We start from the raw sequence: 20826 nt of genomic DNA on the forward strand, positions 1-20826 counted from the left end.
CTTTCTGACAGTTCATTCTTTCTGACGGAAACACGCGCATGAGTCATTGTGTTTGAAATTCATCTCTCAATTCGAGACTGAGGTATTCTCATAAAATTCATCTGAGAAAGTCATTCATGTACAAGTGTCTACGTTGAATCAGAGGAAAACTTATCTTTCTCTATCAAATAAATCGATTATTAACTAAAAATTAATCGGAGTTTTCAAGGTATATACTATAACTTTTCAAAAAATAATACATTAATTTAAAAATATGATTTAAACTTTGTAGGTATTTTAGACTTTTATTATTGTAAGTCATGATTTTACAAGAGAATTTGTTAGAATCTTAATTATTGCATAATCAATTTTTGATTATTTTAGAATTTAACGAAATTTTTTTTTTGTAGGAGCAATAAGTTAAATACTAAAACCGATTTGTTCCTATTATTATACTATTATTTAATTACCTTATCACAGTTAATAGTTTTAATAGTTTCATTTCACTCCTTACACACTTATATTAGGTATAAGTATTATAACGTTACCGATTTGTATGAAAAGATTCAAAGTCTTTCAAATTAACAAATAAAAGCATCGGATTGATATGAGAACATACAATCTTGAGATTAGGAATAGACTGCTCTTATAATCCATCACGTGAACAAACGTGATTTTGGGAAAACTCTTTCAAGAGTGAACATTGAGTGTAAATATTTTTCCTCTTGATAAGGAAATTAAATAATTTAAATTTTAATTATATCTTACCTTGCATTCTAAGCCTGATCGCTAGTTTCTTGAGATGTTCGTTGCGTTGTCCATACGCGTGTAAATAGAGAATGAGGAGACCGTCGAATGCGGTTAGAACGTCGGACGAGAACGTTGATAAGTGTTATTGTCTCGGCTCCATCTGCGGTTCGGTCTGGGTATCAGCTTCCGGAATACTTAGTCAGATTTGTGTCCTGTCCTGTCGCTGACACAATTCCTTACCCAGTACGGCTAAACCGGAGACGTAGCACCGGCGGATCCGGCGGTGGCTCCTGTTTATCCGCGGTTTTAAGGCCGGTGCGCATCAGTTAGCGTGATATATACTCTGACACACATTTTAAATCACTATACCGCAGACGAAATTTTAAATTGTGTCATAAAGGCAGCAACAGCAGTTTGTAACCCGAAACTTTCTCGTCATTGCAGACATTTTTCAGTAATCTTTTTGAAAAATTGCGATATGATGATTTATGCTGCCGCATACATTCGCGATTTAGACGATTGCATAAATTTTTCTGTGATAAAACAAGATTCTTCAGAATTATAGCTATATTTCCTGTATATTTCCTGTCTATTGCACTGCAGTATTCTTTCCTTTATTTGTGTAAATCGATGCAAACTAAGCATCACTTTGAGAAAAAAAAGATAAATGTAAATGATGAAATACACAGAGTCGATTATGCGAACCGCAATATAAATTTATTTAGAGAGAATAATATTCTTGCGATAATTTTACACACATGCTCTCTTTATTTTTAGCTTGAACATTCGATTGACAAATCCGCTTCTTTTTCATTATATCCGAAACGACTCGGTTTTCCTGTTTCGTCAGCAGATTTGTGGTCCAGAGAAGTTACGCTCGTTCTGCGGGTTTTTCCGGTCTTCCTGATATCTCTGTCTGAGGAATCAATGAGAAATCATAACATGAAGCTCAGTTTCCTCGACTATTCACATTAAACATTTGGTTTTCAGTCGAACGATAAAAGTAAATTGGCTATTTATGATAGTTAATTATCATTTATTAAAAACTTATTCTACGTGTTTAATTATTTCACATTTAATATTTTGATCTACTTTAAATTAAAAGTTATATTTTATGTGTTACAGTGACTGGACCCGAGAATGGACCCAGCCAGGAACAGGAAAACGAAACTCAAATTGCATCACCATCATCAAGCGTAAATATTTTATATCATATTTCAATACAAAGTTTATTAGGCATTTGATATATTGCTAATAAATTGAAAAAAATACTTTAGAACTTACAATTAGTAAAAAAAACTTAGTAAAATATGACATAGTAAAAAATATTTTGTATTTGTATTATAAACGGTCCTTATTAAAATTTGAATTTTCAACATATTCGAGTGCTAATTTAACATGATGTGATTTTTTTATTTAAATATTTGATGTTAAATTAATATTCAATAATGTCAAAAATATCAAATAATGCAATTTATAAGTAAGTAAACAAATGACATAAAAATAATGTGTTTTAAAACGTAAATGTTAAATATATGTTAATACATGTTAATACATGTTAATTTAATATAAGTGTCAATTTTACTAAAATGATATGCTTTTATAGCTTGCTCATAAATTATGTTAATGTTTTTTATATTAATTTTTTTATGTAATATCTGTATTATTCTTTCTAATATAGTCATCTTATGTTAAATTGACACACACAAAAAGTTGAGACCATTTGGAACACGTAAAATTTATTAAATTAATAATAACAAAAATTTGGAACAATTAATCTTATCAGAGTTAAAAAAAGGCAAATTATTATAACGTAAATACAACTATATTCTCGTATTGTTAATAATGATGTTTTTACGTAACGATATATTGCATGTATTCTTAAAAAAGATTACATATTTTTCTCCGAAAAATGTAGGTTGAGCTGTCGGAGAATGGCGCGCATCCATGCCCGACGTGCCCGTCGGTATTTTCCAGTTCCCACGAACTGACGAATCATCTGCGCGGTCACAATTCACCTCGCAGCACAGACTGCAGCGGTGAAGAGGACTACAGTTGCAGCGTGTGTAATAAGGTACTTAGTTCGGCGAGTTCGCTGGACCGGCACGTGCTGGTGCACTCAGGCGAACGACCGTTCAAGTGCAAACATTGCGATATGTCGTTCACGACGAATGGCAACATGAACCGGCACGTGAGGTGTACCCATCGGATGGTGTCGCCGAACAGTTGCACGGACTCTGAAGGCAGCAGCGGTTCGGAAAGACCGGCGGGGACAAGTCAAGACGAGTACAACAACAATGAGATAGCTAGGCACAATTCACCGGACCTGATCGACGATCGACAGCAACCGTCGCCCAGCAACAATCGCGGAAACAAGCGGAAATGCGCGGACGAGGACATCAGTGACATGGAGGACCAGAGGAGGCATAAGATCCTCTTGAACAACACCAAGATGTCGATCAGGTGTAGGCCAGAGGATGAGCAAAAAACCTTTGGTTGTTCGCTCTGCAGTCAGGATTTCGCGAGCAGTGCGATTTTGGAGTCTCATATGGAGCGCGTGCATCCGGGTTCTCCAGCTACATGCGAGACCTGCAATCAATCGTTCAAGAATCATCGTGCGTTAAACCTTCATCGTTCAATGAGACACTACAAGAAGAACCCGGACGGCAACAACAGCCGTAGCCTACGCAACACTGTGGACGGTTTCAGGGATCTGACGTTCATTGATTTTTCGTCCATCAAATTTCCAACGATCGCCCGGGCGATGTGCGAGCGTGAACTGCATCGGCCGGCCTCTGGCGAGGCCAATAGGTTCCAGTGCATGAAGTGCTTGCACGCGTTTCCCTGCAGACAGGCCCAGATGGCCCACGAGAAGGAATGCAAGGGTCCCTACAAGAACAAAAGAAACAACAACGACAACAATAATAACAATGATATTAGTACTAATAACAATCTCGAGACAGAGCTGGACGATCCGAGCCCGCAGCCCGATGATCCCAAGACGAAGCGCGAGATGTTCTTCGCTGTGTTGGATCTACAGAACAAGTCTTTGGCGCACGAGACGAAGGAGCCACGAGAACCAAGCGAAATCAGGGAATCGAAAGAGACTAAGGATCTAGCGGATATCCCGAGCATCTTATCTGTTAGTCTGAACGGACTGCAGACCTTTCCTCGATCGGATGCGAGCACGCCCGAGAATAACATCAAGTTCAATCCGAATATTGGCTCTTCAGGTTCCTCAGGCACCTGTTCGTCCGAATATAATGAAGAAGAAGCGCAGGATGCCTTCACCGCGGAATTCCGGAAGATGAAACTGAAGGGCGAGTTCCCATGTAGACTATGCACATCTGTATTTCCCAATTTGCGAGCATTGAAGGGACACAATCGCGCGCATATGAACGTGGAACCGGGTATGTCATATCCGTGCAATATGTGCCCCTATAGCAGTACCGACAAGGGAGCTCTGATGAAGCATCTGAGATCGCATAACGGTGACAGGCCTTTCGAGTGCTCTCTTTGCAATTATGCGTTCACCACCAAAGCGAATTGTGAGAGGCACGTGAAGAATCGTCACGGGATGATCAGCAAGGAAGATGTTAAGAATGCACTAATCTATCATCCGAATGAAGATTCGACAAACGAGAACATCGAAAGAAGCTCGCCCAGGGTCCTCAGAGAAGATGTACGGAAGACGCTTCATTATCCGAATGAACGCGAAGAAATTCCTCAACAACAAATACATTATCCGACTATAGCGATGGATTGTAATCCTGGACCATCGAACATTTGCCCCGAGATACTGATGAATCGCTACGATAAGTCGGACGCGTTCACCAGAGTGAAGATGCAGGCTCTTAATCTTGTCAAAAGAAACGCCGACGAAGCAAACCTGTCTCACGATTTGCTCGTAAAATCTAATTACTCGAAGATCGACGACGATGTCGAGTCGGGATCGTCGGACGGCAGCGTGTCTCTAGTCAGTGATACCAAAACGGATACACACCAAAGAATTCAAGCTAGTCCGATGAACCTGACGAAGCCCTCGACAAGCTCTGGGTTGAGCTCGGGGGAGGACGGTCCGTTGGATCTGTCCATGGATGTGTTGGATCTGAGCAGGAAGCGAAAGAGAGAAATCGAGGATTCCGGTTCGCAGGAGGAGAAGCGGTTTAAGAGCAATCAACAGGAATTGTACGCCACGAATCCAGCGTTGCTGCTGACTCAAGCTCTACTGAGTACAGCACGCGAGAGCTCACCGACGTCGCTGGAGACTCTTTATGCGAATACTATTTATCGCAATTTCGGCACGTTAACCGGTGCCGGCATGATACCGCCATACTTCCTCAGTCCTCACATGTTCGGCCAGGAATTAACGAAGGGCAGGCTGCAGAAGGAACTAGTTAGAGGTTTGCAGCTCACTGGTGGCGGTACACTCTCAGTGGATCCGTCATTGCCCAGCACCAGTTACGCAGCGTATCCGCAAACAAGGGACACTCCGCAACCCTCGAGTGAGCAAAATGCTTATGCAAACTTGATGAATACGCAGATTACTAATCAGATTACTAATCAGACCACGCCGAGCCGTGAAAAAACAGATGCTATCCCGTCGAACGATCCCGTGAAAATGGTGCTTAAGAACGGAGTGTTAATTCCCAAGCAAAAGCAACGTAGATATCGTACTGAGAGACCTTTTACTTGCGAGCATTGCACGGCGAGATTCACGCTAAGGAGTAACATGGAACGGCATATCAAGCAACAGCATCCACAGTATTGGAGCCAAAGACCTCGCGGTGGACATTCGACTAGAGGCCGACCGCCCGCAAGTCATCCAAGTATGGTACAGAATACTGGTCCATCGACCTCGCAAATAGTTCAACCATATTCGAGCATTCTTCCGAACGTCGACACGCCGGGGATCACATCGACGGACTATGGCACACACCCTATCTCGGACCAAGTAAAATACGCGATTTTGGCGCAACAGCTGAAGGTCAATAAAATAGATGACAACGATTCGGACAACGAAATGGTGATAGACGAGGAGCTGGCTGATCGAGATGTTCAAGAGCCGCAAGCTCAACGCGAGCCTAGCATGAGTTTGTTGAGAGATCAGTTGGAAAACAGCGATGGTGTTAAAGATATCCTCGTAAAAACGGAAGCGGCCGAGTCCGCGGAGGAAACCTCGGAAGAAACTCATGGTGAACAGACCACACGGAATAACATTGACGCCGATCTAGAAGAATCCGTAGCGGAAAGCAAATCAATACACGTTGAAGAAATGACACAAAAGGTGTCATCTACTGAAAAGGAACAAGGCAAACTTGAAGACGGAGCGCCCGACCTCGCTAGTGTCTCAAAGCTTTTGGACAATGCGTCTCAGCAATATCAGCAATTTCAACCGCAATATTTGAGCGACGAGGAGGGCCCCGTTGCGTCGACCAGCGGTAATAACTCCGGCAGCGAGAAGTCCGATTCCATGAATTCCTTGAACTCCGGGAATGATTCCTCGCCAAATAAGAAGAAGAAAAAGAAGAAAAAGTCCGCGTACTCAATGGCACCGAACCGCGTTTCATGTCCCTATTGTGACCGTCAATTTCCATGGACTTCGTCGCTGAGACGACACATTCTCACCCACACCGGCCAGAAGCCGTATCAGTGCATTCACTGCTCGCATCATTTCACTACCAAGTCCAACTGCGACCGCCATTTGTTGAGAAAGCACAAGGCGAAAGCGAACAAGATGCGCCGTGTCAGGAACTCATCCTCGCCGGACGTCCAGGTGGTCGCTAGCAGCAGCAGTAGCAGCAACGGCAGCAACACGTTCTCCATGAGGAATGTGCCCGAGAGGCCGTTCAAATGTCATCAGTGCCCAAGCTCGACGTTCGCCACGTTGGGCAATTTGAAGAAACACCGGTCAAGTAAGCACCGTAAGAACGCGTCTAGATCGGAATCTAGCGATCAGCAGAACAGTCCGCCTCAATGCCCCGCGCAAAACGACCAGAGCGATTACGAGAGCCGTTCATCGAGCATATCCGACAACATGGAGAACACGTCGTCTGCCGTCGCAGCCGCGAAACCGACTTCCACCGCGTCACCCTCGATAAATGACGCCAACAGATCGCGCAAATCGCCAAGATTGTCGCCGAGTCCCGGTGATGTACCCTTCAAATGTTATCTGTGCGACAGCGGCTTCTCGGAACGCCAGGACTGCCTGGACCATATCAAAGCCAGTCATAGTCGTTCGTACGATATGTTGAAGGCCAAAGGGGCTCTCGACATGGCGTCCATGAATATTGATGCAAACGAAGATCAGATGTTAGCGTCGCACCAACATCTCAGCGACGGTGAAGAAAAGAAAGGCCGTTTTCCTGATTACAGCAACAGAAAGGTAATAAGGTATAACGGAATTGTAAAAAGATTTCTAGAAAAATTAATTACTGATACTAACATGATTCGCATGAAAAAGTAAATAAAAATAATATCAAAATAATCATACATTTTCTAAGTGCTTTCACAAGTTTCCGTTGATAATAATGCAATCGAAGTAACATTCTTGTATCTTCTCCATCCAGGTTATGTGCGCTTTCTGCTTGAGACGATTTTGGTCCGCGGAGGATCTCCGGCGTCACATGAGGACTCACACGGGTGAGAGGCCCTTCGAATGCGACATATGCACCAGGAAATTCACGCTCAAACACAGCATGCTACGCCACCGTAAGAAACATGAGTCAGTGGACTCCGCCATGTATATAGCTAACAGCGGCGACGAGGACAATTCGCCCGCGCAACCACCGACGATAACACCCAGGAGTCAACAGCACTCGCCGATCTCCACCAACACCAGCAGGCCCCGCACCCAGGATAGAATCTCTTTGCCGACCGTTGCGGCGGTAGCAACGGCGGACGCGGCACCCTGTGCCCTGATGCGATACAATCACTATGATAACATGGCCACTCTCACCGGTAGAATGGCGAACGATGGTCCTCAGGGTACCGCATCCGCTCCGCTGCCTTCTCCGCCGCCTCCCGCGGAGGTACCCAGTGAGAGCGGAGATAACGACCTGATCTCTAATTTGCTGGGTATACGCGAGAAAGGTTTACTCGACAAAGTTCTTCTAAGCTCGGCGGACGACGCGGCGAAGTTGTTGGGGGTGAACCACAATGAGTAATCGAATGATCAATCGTGTAAGAGACAGAAAGAAGCGGGGCACGATCAGACACATAAATCGCGTGAACAGATATAGATTAGATTGGATAAAGATACAGATTGGAGTAAAAATACAGATTAGATTCGGAGTAAATGTAAAGTATAGAACTTGTACTAATTGTACAAGATATTAATTATCGAGATATTAAGCAACTATTTTGAATCTCAGAAGACTATGAGTAGAAAAAAAGCAGAATTGTAACGTAACAAACCGTTTACCGCTAACGAGAGTCATTCTAAAGATTATTAGAAGATTAAAATTATCGTTAACGTCTGATCGCACACCACTTTCTTTTATGGTTCATGAGCACAGAAGATACCTTGAAATTATTGGATTTTTTTATTCTCCGTTTAGGTCACTATTTCATTTGTACGTATTTTGTCGTACGAATTTTTCAAGCTTGTTGATTGACTATGGATAGAGAAATCCAAGAATCACTGCACACATTTGTTGTATGACAAAAACGCACAAATGAAATAGTACCCTTAAGGTTCACGATCGTGCCTTATACTCTTTTATCAATTTATCGCACGTGTTCGTATAAAACACTAGTATCTTAAAATTTATCTGATTGAATCAGTTGTGAGCAGTAGCCGAAATGGATCATTGTACGCTACGTACGATATAAAATTTTATCATTTGTAACGAAAACAGGATTGTCAACAAATTTACTTACATCGCAAAAAGTAGGTGATACGAAGGAATCAGTAGGAAATTTATTCTACGCAAATCATGTTTTTTTATTATTTTAAACTAACGTTTTCGATTAAATCTTATTTTTTTATACAATTTTAATTTTGTATCGTAAAAACTTCGGTATATAAAGAAAAGAAGTGGTTGTTCTCAAAATCATATCCCGACTTTGAAGAAACTTAAACAGTAGTTCAAAAAATTCCTTTCGATTCGTTTTGCGGTTCACCTATTTTTTGCGTAAGTATTCGCTATGAACTACGGTGAAGTATATTACTTGCTATCATGACGTACATTTTCTTTATCATTGAAAAATACCTGCGCTGCACATTCCATTCAGTTTAATTTGTCGATGAGATACGATTTAAAAATAAATGTTACATGGTATATCTTCCTTTTTTTATCAATGCATCCGTATTATTTACGCTTCTGACATAAATTCCTTCGTAACGCCTCGAGTCTTCGTTACGAGAAGCGCGTTTTTCGTGATCCCGTATGCCTTTATATTGTGTGCCTGTGTGTATGTGTGTATATATACACTATCTTTTAAAAATTCTCGAACTTTCGTAAATGTAAAGTAAAACACATTCTTGTAATTTTTTTTACATTTTGGCAATATATCTATAATAATTTGATCTTTTTTAACTATAAAATAACAAAAATAACCGTAACGGATCGATATTGCTTGGAAAATTTATTCTTCATAAAAAAAATTTCCTTTTTTTTTGCTTTTGTTACAGTCCAACACTTGTGTATTTTATTAATTAATTAATTTTTCATGATTTTTCAAGATATTTAATGATATTTCTCCTCAGGCATTTCAAAAGAACTGTCAGAGTTGTGATATATAGTTAAAAAGGATCGAACTATGTCGCCAAAATTTAAAAACATTGCACAAGAATGTTTTATTTTATTTTAAGAGTATCCGAAGTTATAAATATACGCGATAGCATATGTGTATATTATATATATACATATATATATACATATGGAAATTGCAACAATTTAAATATATATAAGATTTGATGTGATCAATATTGTTTGCGAATGCACCATGATTTCGCAAACGCGTTAACGTAGTTATTTTAAATGCATTATTATTGTGTCATGAAAAGTGCATTAGGAATCGGAAGATAACGCGAAATATTGTTTGTATCCACATTTCACGCGCAGTATTAGGTGACGCGCGATTGTGGTTCCTCAATTATCTCAATTATAATGCCGTTGTAGCGGGGTGTTGAAGAATTATGAAGACAGAAAAAAAGAGAAAAGAAGACACAAAGTTCTCTCTTTAAAAGGAGGCTGAACTTGCGAACATTTTTCGCGATGCCAATAAGATGGACGCTGCATTTAAATCCAAAGATAAATTCATTTTACGCAATGAATTATTCTAAGTTAGCCATACGCACTAGGATCTTATTTATTGTTAGTTACGTATTTCTATGAGAGTGAGAAAAAAAAAACGTAATTTAGAGTGTGAATGTGACTAGCATGTAGATCGCCGCGACGTATTTGGCGAAATTCGTGTTCCGAACTCGGATGTTCCGCGGGACCGTTCCCGACTGCGACTTCACGCGGAAAATCTCGAGATCGATCCTGCATGTCGATGATAAGGAAAACTCGCTCGTTCAAGGCTCGCAAATAATTACGTATACGTGTCGATCTTATCTTGTTCTTTTCGATAGGACAGCGAGCGAGACGAAATGCAATCTTCACAAAACGATGTGTGGAAACGCGAGGAGCAATATATGGTTTATAATCACTATCAATCAATTAGATGGTAACGTCTCGTCGTGTTATGGAATCTTAGTGTATATAGATAGCTCTCAATTATCTTTTCGCGGATGCAATTATACCAAATGATTAACTTGATTATTGACGTAGGTAGGTAATATAGATTAGATTAGATTAGAGCGTGAAATGAGAGTTAGACGGCAGATTTAACTAGGCCAAAGGGAAACAATTTGTGTATTTCCTATTCCTTCACTCTATCCACATACACACACCCCATTTTGTTGTTCGTTTGTGCTTTTACGCAGTCTCATACCGTCTCTACTTACATCACATTCTCTCTTCAATCTCCTCCTTCCTCTGTCTCCACATATACATGATTACAAACACACACAATATACACATACATACACATACACATACACAAATACACGTAGATATATGATATTTATTATTTTATAACGGAGACGTTTGTACACGGCTATATGTTTTAGCCAGGTCTCCGAAACCGAGATTGGGAATAATCGTTCTTGATCTCATCCCGGCGCATCTCCTTGCGATGTCTCTGTCGAAGGACGTTTACAGATTCAGCCTCCGTCCATAAAAAAAAAAAAGAAATAGTCCAATATCTTTACAAAGCGTCGCATTTCGCGGCATTTTGTAAAGAAAAGGCTTAGTTTTTCTTTGTAAACGGGCCGAGTTTACAAATATCCTGCGATAGACACACTACGCGTAAACACACTAATTAAGGCTTTTCTGCGCATACGTATATGCTATAGGCGAACGAAGGAAACGATATATTTATCGAAGCGAATGAGTCCGTTAGAAACTTCTCGAGTGACATTTTCTCCTCTCCCGACTGTCGTGAAAAACAAGATATCAAATAATCATTGTAGCGCACGTGTACATGAATAAGTTATATTCTCTAATTTATAAATCAGGAATAATAATAAACGATATGCAATGGATGTATGATCATCTTTTATTTCTTTCCGTGCTTTTTCAATGATTAAACAATTCTTACGGAACTCTTTGGAGTAATTTACAAAGAAATATTTCTCAGATTTGACATATAAATTCTCGAAGTAAATGTTTTGCGAATCATACTTGGCAGTTTAATTATTAAAAGTCATTTAAATAAATTGAAAGATTTAAATAAAAGCTAAAAATGAGGTAAAATCTAAAATCTTAAAAAATTATTGAAATAATTTATATTACGTTACTGATATATTTTGTAATTCTTATAGTTTAAATTGGCATATCGAAATTAAAAATAAATTTTTTATATGATGATGCATACAATGTCTACTCAGCAAAAATTCAATAGCTAATTAAATAAATATTTCATAAATATTTTCTGATGACGATTCAGTTCTATCAATGTAAGATTAACTTTAATCTCGGTTCAATTCACTCTTTATCTTCTTCTAATTCAAAGAATTAGATATCGATGATAGAATTTTTATATTATATTATTAGATATTGACGATAGAATTTTAATCTCGGTTCAATTCAATTTTTATCTTGTTCTAATTCTAAGAAGAAGAATAAATCGAGGTTGTCGTTGATCTTACATTAATGAAATCGGGCCTTATTGTTTTACGATATGCCAATACGCGATATATCTGTAGCCCATGCATTTTGAAAAAAACTTAAATCTTGAAATTATAGGTAAATATTATACCTAAATCCTGTGTATACATCATTTTACTAAATAACTAATCTTTCTAGTGTAAAATTTAAAACTTATATCACATGCAATACAATACAACGCATAAGCCGTAACAAATTTTTTTATGAGCGCTTTCTTTTAATAAATCAAAAAAATGAGGCACTGTACTTTATTTTATCCGAAAGAAATGAAAAAAACTTACGAAGTGAGAATTGTACCTCTTTACAAAGATAACAATTTTAATTCATCTGACAAATTCAAAACTGGACAATCGACAAATATTTCGGTATTCTTCACTTCCTTCATTACAGCTTCAGTCTTTTTCAGATGCTCCTTTACGCAGTCTTTGGTGAGATATGGTGCTTTTCCACCATCATAAATAAGAAACCAGTTGATCATATTCTTGTACAAGTTATCGTAGAAGATTTGCGGCGTGTTAAAGGTCTTGCCCATATCTGCAATAATCAGTTCCTCTAACTCGTGCTCGGAGGGCTGGTGCACCATGAACACCAATTTTCTCAGAAAGCCAGATATAATATTCTCGTCCTCTTTAATATGGTATAGACATAACATTATTCTGGGCTTCTTTTTTAATGCTTGTATGTCAATACGATATCTCTTGCCCTTTTCCTCGAAACCATAGAGTCTGTCATTTTCTACTGGTACTAAGAAATTAAACGCTTCAATGTCCATATTTGTAAAAATCGTTAGGTCCAAGATTTGATCGGGCGTGATCTTCTCGAAGCTATCAAGCATATTTATGTAGGCTTTGAATAGATAGATCAGACTGCCTTGACGATGTAATTTATTCTGAGATAATAAATGTACACTAGTGATATTGGACTTGTTTGTCAAGGATCTCTTATGTTTGATTTGCATGAAACGATACATATATTTTTTATCGGAGATGCTTCCGTCCCCCTTTATATCATTAATGGCATATTTCAAAACAAGATCATGAAATCCAAGCGCGTTCTGCACTTCCGTAGCCAACCACCAATTGCTGATCCTCGCATCCTTCTGGCACATCAGCTTCCATGCGATCCACGTTAAGAGCTTCACTTGGTAAACAGTACCGCGCGTAGCGCCGGTTTTTAAATAGGAGGCTGCATATTGGTTGTCCGAGTCTGCGATCATTAATAAATGAAGTATCTTATAAGCGGAAAAAGTTATAACTGTAAAGTAGAATTTTAATACAGAGCTTATCAAATCATTTGATAATGGAAAAATGTTAATTGTTAGATCTAGTAAAAACAATGCCATATGAATTTCACTAGAACACTCGACATTTCATAAGAATTAAATGTTTTAAGTACACATCTTGTAAACGTTGAGACTAGAGAAAGAACAAAGATTGAAAGCTAAATTTTAAAATTATTAGATATATAAAAATAAATAATAAATATTAGTAAAGTGCTAAAAAATGTCTAAGAATTGATAGATTTAAATATTACATCGATGTTATTGTCGATATCGTCGTCATAACGAGGACCGACGAATCAACTAAGCTATAATTAAATCTGACACAAAAGAAATGCTGAATAGAAAAGAAATACGAGTCGGTCATAAAGTGATATATGATTCTCTTAGCGCGATTAGAAAGAGAGATGTTAAGTTCTTTACATATAAACCTTCTTTTCTGCTGTTGATTTAAGAAATGCTTATTGAGCATTATGTGCCATTGTGTGAACTTTGAGTAATATTTAAGTTATTCGACATTAAATTGATGAGGAAAAAGCCCAAGATAATTCAATCGATATTTATTGCAACCTTGACAAAGAATGATATCTCAAGTGTGATATTAAATATAGATAGACAATTGGACAACAATTGCGATTATAGGGATAATATATAATGATATCACTCGATTACACATCAATTTCCGATTATTCTAAAAATCATTAAAGATATATGACTGATCGAAAAAATTATCACTAAACTTTATTTTGTTATACACATACACATATATAGAGTGTAGGTGTATGTATGCGTGCATAATATAAATATATATTATAACAGTCTAATCTAATATATATTTATATATATTAGATTAGACTGTTAATAACAGTAAGGTAAAAAATAGATTTCTGTCATTACTTAATATATATGTATGTTATTATACGCTGAAGATGGCTCAAAGCCGAGACGTTCATTTCTGAGAAATAATTATGCATTGTAAATTAGATTTTTCTGCACTAACGACAGCTTTGATTAATTGATTCTTACCTTTAGCCTTTTTAAATATACGTTATTAAATGTATGTTAAATATATTTAATTGACGATGCATATATGATATAAATAAATAATAAATAAATATAATTTATGTATTAAATTGTATGAATAATAATTAACTATTAATAATTTTCCGTAGAATTCGAAATAATTATAACGAATAAATTACAAAATGTACATATACAGGAACGTCCCATTTTCATCGATCATCTCAAATATCTCTTGAATAGTGCATTTTAAGGAAAAATGTTTCGGACAAAAGTTTTGGGACTTTAAGGGAGATATAAGATGGTACCATTGATTTGATTTTGGATGGCGTCGTCAAGGTTAGGGCAAAGGTTACTTTGAATTTTTTAAACGGAATTCTCCATTTTTTTATCATATATTCTTGTAGCTTACCTCGAGAGCTTTTCAAAACACTATAATTAAGTTTATTTTTATTAAGTACTTTTCAAGTTATAAGGCAAGTTACAGCACCCCTCAAAGTCCCAAAACTTTTGTCTGAAATATTTTTCCTTAAAATGCACTGTTCAAAAAATATTTGAGATAATTGATTAAAATGGGACACCCTGTATACAATGTTGTAAATAATTTATCAATAGTTAGATGTTCGATTTATTGCAAATCTGATGTTACAGGGCACCTATCACGATACAAGTCGGAATGGATTCCGATTGGAATTAATCCTTTTTTCCTTAGAAAACACAATAGAAATCTAGGGAACAATTGAATAATTCTAATCGGAATCAATTTAGAATAATTCTATACTATATATCCTGGAGAAATGAAAAGGAATCGGTTGTGCGCCGAGCAAAGTGCACTGAAAGTAGATTAAACGTAAAGCATAAAGCTATACGTCTGATACGCACGTCAATTGGCATTACAGTAATGTCAACATTGATTGATGTTAGTCGACACGCACACGTTCTGGAATCTTTCACACACAGCAATTGAGACGTTATGGAGAAGAATTGATGATCATGATGAATATTCGTACATAAGCGAAGACAGATACTTATAATTATTAAAACGTTATGATTTTCTGCGAATTTAAGAGAATTCGTGTCTCCAAAGTATTACAACTTCGTTAGATATATACGAGAGAATCTATTTTTAAAATTATTTAATTTCCTGTTTCGACAAAATGCATTCAATATAAATGATTTAGTGTATATTTTTATATCAGATAAAACTGTGAAATTTAGATGTCAAAAGAAAGACAAATAATATGTGATAAAAACTAAGAAAAAAGTGAATATCTGACACTATTATATTGATAAATTTCTAAATTGTATTATCAATTGTATTTTTTTCATTTGTATTATTTTATATATTAGATAATACAGGACTTAATAATTAAATCGATATTTGTCACGGTGAAGAATTATATACATACAATTTCATATAAATGTAGAGAAACTATTTTTAAATAATCACTGCATAGAAAGACAAAAAAAAAAGTGACAAGTAAAACATCGAAAGAAAATCGATCCTAAAAATTTTCATTATCTAAAAAGTATTAATTTCTTGTTTGCGTATCATTTTTCTATCAATGCAACGTTATACATGTATCTATTCTTCAAAAGATGTGTGTGTAAATGATGATGCAACTGCGTATTGCGATTAGACGTATAGTTAAGTGATATGTCATAGAGAATACTTTGCAGAAAATATTTTGCACTCAATTCATAAAAATTTGGCTATTCGTAATTACGGTAGTAACACTAATAATTATGTAAATATCTCGAAATTACCGATGTTCTGGTTGTTGCATTTACACACAAATCGTACCAAAATAATACGCACACATATGCACAAGTTTTTCGTTTAATTTCTCTGTTATACATAAATTTATACACAGAACTGCAATAATCGTATACTGACCGATTGCGACCGCAACATTGGCGGCATTGATCTTCTTTGTGACTTTCTTATTCTTCATTTCCGATGCTCTTAAAGCTTGTGCCTATAATTAGCACTCTTAATTAATAGTGTTAATCGCAACGTATGCACCGATATACGGTTGGATCTAAACTACGTGATGTCGATTCGATACACGTACAATAAATACGTCTTTCCAACACGAAGTGACTGACGTTTCTGAGGACAGAGGGAGAGTCCCGAAGAGCATAATGGCTCTCTCAGGAATCCCTGCAGCCTGCAATATGAGTGGGAGAAGACGAATGTGTTTCGCGCGAGTGATGGTTGCGTACACTTGAGGAAAGAAATATTTAGAAATGAAAGCAATAAAGATAACGATAAACCAGGCAAATAGGTTGGGATAATCAGGTACATATTGCTAATAAGACATTTTTTATGATATATTTATATCCCTTACTTAAATTAATCACATGCAATTTTAAAACAAAAATTTACGAGATAAAATGTACAAAAAAAGAGAGACTTTACAATTAACAATGTTAAAACGATCATTTTAAAAATTTATATAGTAAGATTATTTGAGTTATACAGGATGTCTCAGATTTTAACGATCAAACTGTGTCAATTTGAATTTTACACACAGAAAAATATATCATTCTACTGTTAAGAAAGTGATTATTCATCAGGGACCTGGATCAAAATTTTTTTTCGATTCTGTTATAAAATATCAAATAAGTGTTACAGTTTTATATCGGTTTCGATTTCGGTTCACTAAAAAAAAAAAAGGATATAAAAGCTTTAGATTTCTTTTTCAATTCAGTTCGGATTCCTGCCTGTTGTTTAGTTTACTTTTTTTAAATAACAGTCTTAAAATATATTTATTATACAAATTTGAAAAAAAACTCATTATTATGTTACTCAAATAAAAATTTATTTTTTTTTAATATTATAAAATTTTATCAGCGACTTTATTTAATTATTTAACACACAATCGAATTTACTTTAATTTAATAATCTTGATGGAAGTAATGAACTTATTAGGATTCAAAACATATTTTAATAAATTTTATGTTTGTGACGAACTTAACAAATTTGCGAAAATATTATGGAATTTTTGAAATACTTTAAACGAATAATTAATATTTGAACGCGGTAGATATTTTTCTGCGTGTACGAATAAACATAAGAAATAAATATTATTTAAAAGTAGGTTCAGAGAAGCTTTATAAAAAAAAAAAATAAAATTTAAAGTACCACGAATTTAAAAAATCTGCTCTGATTATTAACCCATTGAAGCGGATAGTTAATATATTGAAGTATCCCTATATTCAGTTATAATAAATTTCTGTTAAAATTAAACAATTCTATTTTGTTTTTATTACATTAAATTAGATTATTCTTATTAAAATATATAATAAATAGCAAATGTTCTGAAGAATAAATTGAAGTATAAAAGTACCTATAAGAGCCAACACTGGTTATTAATTATGTATAACAAATTTATTAGTTAGACATAAATTGTAGACGTTTCGATCGCCAATTTGGATTCTTATCAATACAAATGATTAATACTTAAGAAAAGTATTTGTTGTATAAATAACATGAACATCATAATTTAAAATTTTATAAACGGATTAATGCTGATGTATTCAAGAGTATGTATCTTTATGTATCTTGTTCATTTTAATTGCCAAATTAAATGACAAATACTTGGAATAACCTGTATGGAGACCACATCAGATCGCATGCTTGAGATCATATGCAATATGATGAGTCACCACACAGGTTATTCCAAGCGTTTGTCATTCAATTTGGCAATTAAAATAAACAAGCTCTTGGATACATAAAAACATATAAAGACAGAAACAATATCAAATAAATCGGCATTAATCCGTTTATATAATTATAAATTATGATGTTCATGTAAAGTATGATAGTTCATGTTATTGATGAATACTTTTTTTAAATATTAAACATTTGTATTGCTAAGGATCCAAATTGGCGATTAAAATGTTTACAATTTATGCCTAACTAATAAATTTGTTACACATGATTAACCAGTATTGACTCTTATAGGCATATTTATACTTTGATTTATTAAAATATACTCGATATTTTTTTTATACGAATTGTCATTATTGGTTTCTTGAAATTAATTAGCATCTTTTAATTAACATAAAATAAATGAATTTTAAGACTTAGCAACAGTAACTGTTTCAGATTTTGGCGCCAGCTGCAGAGAATTAATAGTATATAATTTTATCAATGTCTCATTTCAAAATGTTATTTCACATCTGAATAATATTAATTCCATGGAGTATGGATTGAAAAGTACTTTTTATGAAAGAAAATATTTTTAATTTTTCTGTTTAATTTTAAAACATGTGGATATAATTAGATTGTTCGATCAAACCTTTAACCACCAATATTACCAGATTTAACATCGTTATATTTTTTTGTTGTAACTCTTGATTCTTAATGAAGCTTCTATGAAATTAAATTTCTAATATTTTTTTCTTATTTGACGCAGTTTGCTTGTTAAAACTTGGAATACCATGTACATTATCAATTGCTTATAATAATAAAATGTGTATCTAAATGTTCCTTAAATAATGATAATTGTAACAATTACAGAAAAAATTAAAAATTATTTTTGTTATTTGAAAATTTTAGTTGAAAAAGAAATGTTTTTTTTATGTCGATACTTTATTGTTCTTTCTGATAAAAATCGGTTTTCTCTCATAACATTAAGGTTCGATTATTTCTCAAAAAGATATAGAATATCGATAATATTACTAGTAATAAATGTTTTTCAATTTATTATCGATATTTGCGAGATATCCCTATAAGAATGTATCATATTTGTCGTGTTACCACAACAAATTTTATAATTATAAAATTCATCCAAATCTAGAGACATTTTCAACTCAAATGCTCTCTAGGGAAATGTTCATTTTTATATAATGGTATGCTCGTAATATTCTGCTGTAATATGAATATTATAAAGAGAGAGAGAGAGAGAGAGAGAGAGAGAGAGAGAGAAGCACTATAATATAAACTTATTAAATGGGGAAATCCCTTTTTTATTTTGTATATATATTTTATGTATAAGTATATATAAAATTGAAAGATATATAATCTTGTGATATTCTGTCATTTTTATATTAAATTAAATGTTATAACATAACTTAGTGATTTTCATGGATTCAGGTAATTGGAAAAGATTATATTATCTTTTATCGTTTTCATAGATGTACTTTTTATTTCGAATATTATATCTGGCGAATAATAATAATTACTTAAATAAAATCATGTGTTACGATAAATGAAGCAAACATCACTATGTACATATAAATATTACATGATTCGCTATATCGCATTCTATCGAATGCACTCTACAAGTGGCAGCTTGTATAATCTACGCGCGAAAAATCGTTTAGCATACTAACTGCGAGATATTGTTAAAACTTTTACTTTCAACATTCCCTTCAACACTATATGGAAAAAGGCGCACTCTGTTAAAAATTCAACATCTGAATTTATCGGACAATCTAACATCAGCTTGTAGCAAATAGTGCTATTAGCTTACTAAGCTTACTTATACAAACATGTGCTTTGTATTATAATATGACGCGCAAATCGATCCCGTATGCGCTGTCAATTTTCATAAGGCGAACATACCTGAACATCGAGGATGATTAACGGGACCCAGAATAATCTATTTATGAAAGCAATTATTTAGGAAGTCACACAGGAAATGTCGCTAGTAGAAACGATGTTGGATTCATAATTTTTTTATGATCCAATCGCATATAACACGTCATACGAAAAAGACCTTTTTGTTTATATTTTGTCTCTTTCTTGATGGTTTTTATATTTTATTCCAGCCCTGACGTTCACAAAATAATCTTAATGGATATACACACTTCTTTTACATGTATTCTATACAAGATACATGTATTTCTTGCTAAAAATTGCAGAATCAACGATATCCATGAAAGGAATGGAAGATAGAGAAAAATTATATATATAACGATCTCTAGTTCTTTAATAGATAATATAAAAATCTGTTGGAGATATAATTTTCAACCATTTATGGGCATAAATTATTCATATACTAGGCTCTCATATATGTTATTCTTATTATTACGATCAAGCAACTACTTCGAATTTAGCTATTCTCAATTAAAAAAAGCTTATGGAAGTTCTTACTGGCGAAATGTCTTCTAGGAAGATCTTATTTATCGAAAAATCTTATTAATATAATCTATAGTGGAAAAAGTATTATATTATGCACGAGAAATCTGGAACACGTTGCTTGTCGAGAGATTTAATCTCTCTATATCGAATTTCTCGTCGCAATATCTAATATGCATATGTGTAAATATATAAGCTAGTTATAACAAGCAGATGCAATACGCAAACAGAACTTTGTAGACTAATAAGAATATATACAACTATCGGAATATTTTCATTGTCTTTGTCATAAGTGACACGTCCTGAAAATTAAATATTATGAGCCCGTAATCTTATTGCACATTTAATGTTAAATGTTTTATGTCCACAATCAACAATTATTATACGTGCTTACAAAATTATATAAAAGTAATATTCTCATTGCAAACGAGAAAAGTATCTGTTGTTGTTTTCTGAATACAAATTTAAATAAAAATATGTATGTATGT

The 20826-nt window shown here is 34.9% G+C and overlaps 2 protein-coding genes across 3 annotated transcripts in view; one reads left to right on the plus strand and one right to left on the minus strand.

The window, feature by feature from the left end:
- Window positions 1-8116, plus strand: part of LOC108756305 (ras-responsive element-binding protein 1-like) — an 18891-nt gene extending 10775 nt beyond the window's left edge. The window contains exons 2-4 of one of the 2 annotated variants that reach the window (XM_018500017.1): window positions 1855-1925; window positions 2648-7114; window positions 7299-8116. In XM_018500017.1, the coding sequence (XP_018355519.1) occupies window positions 1855-1925; window positions 2648-7114; window positions 7299-7895 (5135 nt within the window). In that variant the 3' untranslated portion in view covers window positions 7896-8116. Of the gene's footprint in view, window positions 1-1854; window positions 1926-2647; window positions 7123-7298 lie in introns of both variants that reach the window. The other variant, XM_018500018.1, reaches the window with a different exon arrangement.
- Window positions 8117-11728: 3612 nt separating this feature from the next.
- LOC108756204 lies at window positions 11729-16408 on the minus strand. The gene is made up of 2 exons (XM_018499825.1): window positions 16145-16408; window positions 11729-13154 (listed from the first exon to the last, which is right to left on the minus strand). Exons 1-2 carry the CDS (start codon window positions 16200-16202, stop codon window positions 12250-12252), a joined length of 963 nt encoding a protein of 320 aa, XP_018355327.1. The 5' UTR covers window positions 16203-16408; the 3' UTR covers window positions 11729-12249.
- Window positions 16409-20826: the final 4418 nt, after the last annotated feature.

The sequence above is a fragment of the Trachymyrmex septentrionalis genome, unplaced genomic scaffold, assembly GCF_001594115.1.
Source record: "Trachymyrmex septentrionalis isolate Tsep2-gDNA-1 unplaced genomic scaffold, Tsep1.0 scaffold97, whole genome shotgun sequence".
NCBI lineage: Eukaryota > Metazoa > Arthropoda > Insecta > Hymenoptera > Formicidae > Trachymyrmex > Trachymyrmex septentrionalis.

Coding starts and splice junctions, on each gene's coding strand:
- LOC108756204 (XM_018499825.1), bottom strand. CDS start 16,202: ATGAAGAATAAGAAAGTCACAAAGAAGATCAATGCCGCCAATGTTGCG. Junction 13,155..16,144: donor CAATGTTGCGGTCGCAATCG/GTCAGTATACGA, acceptor TAATGATCGCAG/ACTCGGACAACCAATATGCA.